Here is an 8,510-nt window from a genome sequence, read left to right on the forward strand (position 1 = left end):
ACAGGATTTACGACACAATGTAAAGCACGAGAAATACATGACAAAGGCGCACACGAAACAAGCCAGCGGCGATAGCACGTCAAATGTACCAATTCCCGATGAATCACTGAAGTTGAGCAACGTTGCGCACGGTTGGTACCCGGATAAGTGACCACCTGGACAATCGGGTGCTGGTTGTTCCCAGCCCCCACTCTGGCTGGGTGAAGTTAATGTGAGAAGGTGAGTAGCTTGTCGTCGAATGGTGGGTAAAACCCCCTCTCACTTGAAACTCTTAAAAGTCATACAAGCACCTACTTATACTCATATAATACCCTCCTCGGAACGAAAGCAAGGAAAAAAGTGTCGATATTATGGTACGTTTCCACTTTTGCAGATCATTCCGAGTGAGTGGAAAGGCACCATTAGGAAAATTAATATAAACAACAATAACATTGAACATTGCTGAAGAAAAGGCAAATGGATGGATTCCGGTTGGCTGGAAGAGCTCAAAAATTGAGAATCCCGGTATTAAAGGGTTAGAAAAAATCTTCCTCCCCTTTTTATGATAATGAAATAGTTGATGTGTACGTTAAGAATGGGACACTATCACATAATCAACATAAATGTAGATAGACAGGCTATGACAACAAGTTGTCGCATTGCTAGAAAGTAAACATGACGGTGGGGAAAGAAAAAAGCGAAAACTTACAGCAGCTATGGTGCACCTGCCTAGATGATTAGTATTGGACATCATTGGACCTCTACTGATATCAATATGATCCTTGATTCGGTACACTATGACTTTGCCATCTGAAAATACAAGTCATACAATTTTAATAGACCAAGATTATCTCTAGTCAAATATCAATTGGGTCAAAAATCATGAGCACTTTTGGCCTTATTCTTTCAATGCAGATTTAACTCTTCAAAAAAGGACCACTTAATGAAGCTGGTTAGGGGTAGATATCGTTCCTTCTCCCTCTTTTTAGGGCCACTGCTAGGCTATATTAAATTAATGATTATATAAAAAAAAGATGTTTGATAAAGGGAACTGGAACTGCTAAGATCTTATCATCCCAAAATGAAAGAGAGAAGGCAGACAGGATAGGAGAAAGCCAGCTGTTTCCGAGAAAAAACATTATCCATTTAGGATAAATTAATGAAAACACTCACCTATACTCTGTTGCACAATACTTGGGATTTGCTCAAGTTTGTATTTGTTGTGTTCAAACAATGCCTCAGCTAGATCCTGACTGATAGACAACCGCTCAAATGGGACTGCCTCATATGCCAGCTTAACCATCTCCGCACTCAATACTCTAAGCTCAGCTGAGGTGGGTTTCCAATTGTCCACCCCACTCAGTTGAACATCATACACAAAACTGCCCGACTTCACTGGAATTCAAATAAAAAAGGAAATGATTAGTTTAGGTTGTTTGGTTTTAATCTCACAAGAAACCTTCCCTCTAACATCATTTTTAAATATCCTGTTGACTACTGACATTTAAGATGCAATCCTAAAGTAAAGAATAAAATAAAAATGTTTAAATGTTTGTTGTTGTTTAAATGAGACAAAAAGTCCTCTACCCCCAAAAGGAAGGTTTCCCATTATTGTTGTTAAATTCTTATCTGCTTACCATTAGGTGATGGAAAGCTATGTAGTTGTACTTCAACATTATCTTTAAATGCATTAGATAGCACTGAACCCAGCATGATAGAGCAACTCCTCCAAAATGTCCGATTGCTATGATAGGGGTCCGAGTCGTAGAAATGTAAGAGTTGAAGCTCACAGTCCGATTCCAGGGGACGATGCATGTCCCATAACTTAACACCGTCTATTAATGCAAGCACTGATCGGTCACACAACATCTCAGACATGTCTGAAAAACAATTGGATAGGTGTGAGAGGTTAGAGAACTAGGAAAAAAGGATCTTGGCAAAGCCACTAAATACAGGTACTTGCATTTTTTTTTTTTTATTATTATTTTTTTTTTTTCCATCCTCAGAAAGAGAGTATGTAGGTAACACTCATCATTCCAATTCTGTAAGATAACTGCCTACAATAGTTCAATTTTCCTTGAAGATAATGATGAAAATATATACAATAAATTAAATAAATAATTGACTGTGTTGAAAAAATGGCCTTTAAAAAGCACTTGAAAATTACTAAGAACTTACGCTGTGCACAGTTGTATGGTGTGGATAGATTTTTGTTCATGATGAGTTCTGCATCCTCGGGAAGGCCTTTGTACGTCACGTTAATCTTCTCAATTCTACCCACTGCATTTTGCTGTCGTTTGAATTCTTTGTTGAAAATATCATTCTGCTTCTGAACAATGTTGGATGAAATTTGCCCTGAAGGAAAAAGTGACAGAATAAAGAGTTTAATAAGTGATGATCTGATGAGGTTTGTTAAGAATACTTAGAGACTGTGCCCAAACCTTCTCTGAGCATACTCAGACTGTCAGACATTGACTAACATGAGATTGTAGATCTGGCTAACTATTTCCTAATTCACAGGGCATTTTTATATCATTCTTCAAGTTGAAACTTCTTGAAGTTTACCAGACAGATGAATAGAATCATGGATATTTGTACTTACGTGTGGAGATTGTGGAAAATCGGCCAAGAGATGTTTTCAAGAGCTGACAACAAAGATTCAACTTCATTTTGTTGAAATAATCCGGAAAAGCTCAATGGAAGTAGGTATTCAGGTTCTAATCTAATTTTAAATCCTTTCCATTTTCTTTCCAAAACCACACCGAAATTTTTCAATTGATTTTAAATTTTCGCGGTTCAGATTTCAACGTTACAAAACCCTGTGGTGACCGTCGTGTGTCACCATCTTTTTGTCTTGTGTCCGCGGCTTATCGCACCGTGTGACACCACCTTATACCACAGCCTATTGGTTGTTTATTTACATTTGAAATGTTGCTAGCTTCACTCCGGTGATTTCCCCTTTTCTGATTTTTCCTTTGTTCAGAACTTCTGAGTAGCTTTTCCGGAATTCCGGCGTCCCTCGAGTTTTCCCTAGGCATTTTACTATACTAGGCGCTTTTCCTGGGTTTTCCCAGCGTAATTTGTATTTTTACACAACTAGTGCGTATACCAATAAACCAAGTTCGTTTATATCTACTGATTTACTTGTGTTTTCCATTCAATCTCTTTCTCTTGGTGTCCGGGGTGTATCCAACAGAGTCACATACACACACCCCCGCCAAAACCCCTTCAAATTGAACCGTATGTGTCGAATGCAATGTGCATGAGTTTTAATATGCGCAGCGTGTTGCGTGACTTTCAAGATAACGGGCGTCGGGCGCTAGCGCTAATAAACCCCCACGTTTTCAGAAAGCAGAAAGGCACTTAAAACTTGAGGTCTTGAGAGTCTTTGGTCTTCTGGTTACTTGAGCTGAAAGTGCGAAAGGAAGAAGAAAAAACTGCGTGTCCTGCTTTCTGGAGATAGGATAATGAATAATTTGTTCAAAGCTTTTACTTTTACTAATGTCCACCTCGAATTTCTAAGTCACTACTGGGACTCGAACCCAAGCCTGTCGAATTAGGAGTCCAACGTTATACCTTTGAAGTCTCAACTACTGAAGCTAAGGTTAGTGAAATAAAGTAACACAATTTTACACATAATAATATCATTTTGGTAGTCGTTTATTTCATCTCATTTTCAACCAATAAGTAACAAACACGAAAATGTAGCTATCTAAGGCCTAAGAACAAATTTGTTGTAGAATACAATTAGGTGCCTAATAAAAAACACGAAATTGGGGTCGGGGCTCACCAAGTCTGATAACCAAGAATATATCTGATTTTCCTGCCTCTATTGAACTCAATCCCATGTTCATCCAACTTGGTATAAAGCCCTGACCTTACAATTGAATACGATCTATACTATGCAAACCAATGAATGTAGATCTATGATTCTACCTGAAAACAAAATACTACAGGTTCACTTTATACAAATATTTCCAGGAGTCAAATGAAAAGCTTGATTCTAAACTAAACTTAGGTCCGTTTTTAAATCATTACAGGAAATGAAAAAAATCAACTTTTTCTGTCAAGTAATTTAGGTTAGTTTAGAATCAAGCTTTTCAATTGCCACTCCTGTATAAGACAATGTGTTATTGGGGAACTTATTGTTTAATAACAAATGTATTAAGATAATAAAACATGATTATAAATTATAACTTGAATGTAGGAAAGCTGTGTTCACAAACACAAGATAATAATATTCAATTCAATTATTTTTACTTTATATTTTTTTACTGTTCAAATACAGGATAATATGTTAATAACAGGACAATAATATCTAAAAATAATTACCTACTTGGATGTTGAATTTTTGTGAGGTAATATTCGTGAATAGTTGAAGTTACTGGAACTAATGTTTTGTATTTAAAATTTTGAAAGAGGTGAGAAGATAATATTTCGACAGAGTACCTATTTCACCTATTTGATTATTTGGCCATAATTTTTGAAGAAGTCACTCGATATTGGTATCTGAAGTATGAACAAAGCTTAACAATTCCCTACATTTGTACCTACCCTAATAAAATTGCAACATGTGTATAATATTATTATAATATAAGATTTACTTCCAAAATTTTTACTTACCTTAGCATAATAATATAGTTTAATATATAAATATCTAATATTTTTTTCAATACAATATATGTTATTGAATTAGAATATGTATATTTAAATAATATAAGGACGAGGATAGGAATGTTAACTTGCATGTAGCACACACAATATAATGAAAAATAATAATAATGATAAGGGAGAACGGGAGAGAGGAGGAGTCAGGTTGCTTTCCCAAACCTGATTCCATATCCGTTCAGGTCACGCTCCAGTCCAGTCACAGTACAGTTCAAAATATTTTACAGGTGGTTATATGGGAGTGAGTGTACTGTGCTGTGACTCAAACAGATTTTAACTGTAGTGTGACTTACACTAAAGTGGGAAATCGGGCTTAAAAGTTCAAGGGTTTTAGAAGGGTGATGAGAATTTCAATTCTTCTCTTTCTTTGGTTTCCTGACATTCAAGATCAACTGAATTCATTTTTCTCGATTAACGTGTGTTTTCTCAGAACAAAAGAATGGGAAATGTAAGATTTTTCCTATCTCTTATTCTGAATTAATGGGTTTCCAAAGAAGGATAGAATAGGAAATAAATGGTTTCCCCTCTCATAATTTTTCTCAAGTGATGTATGTTCTCACTGAATAGCATAGGAAATACACGGTTTCCCTCGGAAGAATAAAATCTATATATGATTTCCCCTCTCTTTATATTTTCCACGTTTGATTCAACAAGTGCAAGCATGGAAGAAATAGGAACACGCGATCCTTACGTTTCCATCTAATCCTTCTTGAGTGGCGTCTGCTTCAGTTGTAGGATAATCGACCTCATTCGGGAGACGTCCTTGTTGGTTCTGCCCACCTTGGGGTTGAAATCGCACAGCTTGGCAATCCTCTCCCATTCAGTACCGGGCTCTATGTCGTCCACTTCTGCGACGAACTGTTTCTCTGCGTTCCTAAGGGAAAATGTACCCGAACCGAAGGGTTAAAGAAGGGTTAAAACTAGTGAAACTTACAAGTAGTGCTTTCATTTGACTGTCTGATTAAGACAAGAAGTTCCGTCATAGCATTTATTGTTCTTTCTTTGCTTCATTGTTGTATGTTATTTGGAGTCTCTATTACTTGGAGGATGATTGTTATCATTATTTCTCACAAGGCTTATATCAAAAGTGATCTATGTTAACAGGAACAAACGTGCGTCAGGGATATGTGTCGGAGCGTTGTCGCTTTTGGCTTTAATTTGGTCATTCATATTTACTACACGCACACATACTGATAGTTAAATATTCTCTTGATGAGGGACCAATGAAAAACGAATCCTTATTCGTTTAAAGTTCCTAGACTCTGAATAACAACCTATGTTAAAATTTCCTTAGACTCTATATTGAAAATACAACCATATGTTAAAAGGTTTTCCTAGTACTCAAGATAAAATTACCAATGTTAAGTAATTTTTCCTAGAGTAATGAAGAAAACACCTCTTTTATAAGTAGGTCGACAGTCATCGAGTCATCTTGCAAGCTAATATTTATGTCCCTCTAACTCAAGGTATCACTGTATTTATTATTTATGTCTATATGACAGCTATCTTGTAAACATTCTTAATATTATGTTATCTATATATTATGGGACGCAAACCCGATTATCCACTACTACTAAATTTGAAATTTGAAGTGTATATATATATATTCATAGTACGACGGTATTACGTAATCGGTTGTAATATTCCTAAAGCTGGAAAGCATATGTTTTATAACCCACAAAACATAAAACGGTAATAACAGGTGCACTATAAAAAATGGAGTACGTGAAGGAGATGGTGAAAATACAAACCGGTTGACGAGCTTAGGAAAATCATTCTAATTAAGGAAAAGTAGTAATAGAATCCTATAATAATATCACTTTTGTATAGTTTCATAACTCGTTTTCGAAAATGTTTACAGGTGGAGGTTGTCTTTTATTTGCGCTGGTTTTAATAATATACAGCGATGACCCTGAGCTTGGATCAGATGAGCTAAGTCTCTGTTTTTCATAAATGGAGAATTATTTGTTCTGTGGCTGTCTAAACCCACTGTACTATAATGTTCCTTAAAAAGTCTTTACAGTTCAAATCCACTAAGGTGTTTCTTTATATAACGTGTAATAAAGGGAATAAGATTTTCTGTAGCAAAGTAGTATACGTTATAAATTTCTTTTTTAATAAGAATTGGGAAGGTCATCATCAGACCAAGGGGTGTATCTATGTCTACAAGAACAAGTAGTCCCCACTCTCATCAAAACTTAAAAGTCTTAATAAATAAAACTTATAGATTACTCAAAACTCTCTGAAAGCTAAACCGTCTCTATGTGTGTGACATTATAGTAAAAGGTATTCTCCCGATTCACTTGTCGAAGTCTTGGGACTATAGGAAATCTTCTCTATCTTGATGAATAAAATTTCATTCTGCATATCCATCGTATTTATGTAAAGAGGAGACAATATGTCGATATACGCTTGAGTATGTTATGTTGGAGGGTGGGGACGGTTGCTGAGGGGGGGTAATCTCTTCTTGTCTCTTTTTAGTTTTTCACCTCTCTTCTTTCGAGTCTTTGTCTCTGATTCTTTCTTTTTTTCCCTATTCTACGGTGAAACTTTTTTCTTCTTCTTCTTCTTCTTCTTTTCTTCTTCCTTCTTTTTTTTTTTTTTTTTTTTTTTTCCTCGTCCGAAATCAATAATGTACTTTCCATCAGACTGAACATTCTTGTGATCTTAGCGTCTCAACGCTTAAGGTCGGGCTCGCGCATAAGATATTAAGCTTGCCTATTCCGAGGCAAGAGCTCTTGTCAGACTGAAGAGGAATTGTGGTCTGATATGGTAAGAGTAGGAGAGCGGATATATTTGTATCCGAATATTCGTCAAATATATGTCAATAGGGAGATAGTTCTTCGATCGTTTCCGCATTGCTTAACGTGATAGAGATGTGTTTGCTCTGTGTACATTCAGTATCTTTATTTTTTATTATTCTCTCTTCAATTCTTGTTGCTATAAGTATTCAAACCACTTTATAACTAAAAGTCTACGACTCTCCTCTTCTTTTTCCTTCTGCTACTCCTTTGCTGTCGGGTTCCTTCACTTGGCCTGTCTTCACCATAATGCAGTAGTACTATCATGAGTATCGGTTTTGTGGTTTCGACGGTTGGTCCATACACTTCGGTAAAGACTCGGTCTGTGGGGGGTGGTGGTGGCGTGGTGGGGTGGCGGGGTTGCGGGGGGGGGGTTGTGGGTTTAATGGCGGCAGATATTATTTAAAGAGTAATTGTGTAAAAAAGTAAAAGAAATAGCCCTAAATCGATGTGTTTAGGTCGCAATCAATCGAGTGTATTCTGATCTCACATGAAGCTTATACCCAGTGAGCGTTAGGCTACGGGTTAGTGAGTCGAGCTATACATCCGAATTGGAATTCGCTGGCAGTGTTCTTTTCTTGTTAACACTGTGGCAGATCGAGTGAGGTAAATCCACTATACCAAAATCCATATGTGTCTAACCGCTACCTTATTCCTATGATGTTATGAGTTTATATTATATAGTCTGAACCTGTATAAAGTGATATATATAAAATACCGTGATATTGGAAGGAAAAAAAATGAATAGATGGTAATTTTAATAGATCAAGGATAAATTTAATGGAAAAGGAATGAATCTAATGTAGAGTAAACACAGCAAACAAAATACGACGAAAAGTGTCCCTCAGACGTAACATTCAAGTTTAAAATTTGCCGGTAATGTATGCATCCATGTCTAATGCACTGCGATCTTAATTGACGCTAAAAAAAAAGAAATATTCCTTAAAATTCTTTTTTCTTATTATTGTTTGTCTTCGAGTGTTTGCTCTTCAAGGAAAACGAGAAAACTGCAACAACCGGGGTAGCCCAGATTCTAAGGAAAAGCCACACTTATGTAACGAT

At 36.3% G+C, this 8,510-nt stretch overlaps 1 protein-coding gene across 1 annotated transcript; it reads right to left on the bottom strand.

Moving 5' to 3' along the window:
• Window positions 1–553: 553 nt before the first annotated feature.
• Window positions 554–2,762, bottom strand: LOC103522396 (39S ribosomal protein L39, mitochondrial). The gene is made up of 5 exons (XM_008487499.3): window positions 2,582–2,762; window positions 2,158–2,334; window positions 1,617–1,859; window positions 1,153–1,374; window positions 554–789 (listed from the first exon to the last, which is right to left on the bottom strand). Exons 1-5 carry the CDS (start codon window positions 2,646–2,648, stop codon window positions 569–571), a joined length of 930 nt encoding a protein of 309 aa, XP_008485721.1. The 5' UTR covers window positions 2,649–2,762; the 3' UTR covers window positions 554–568.
• Window positions 2,763–8,510: the final 5,748 nt, after the last annotated feature.

Source organism: Diaphorina citri, unplaced genomic scaffold (genome assembly GCF_000475195.1).
Source record: "Diaphorina citri unplaced genomic scaffold, Diaci psyllid genome assembly version 1.1 scaffold8238, whole genome shotgun sequence".
Lineage (NCBI taxonomy): Eukaryota > Metazoa > Arthropoda > Insecta > Hemiptera > Psyllidae > Diaphorina > Diaphorina citri.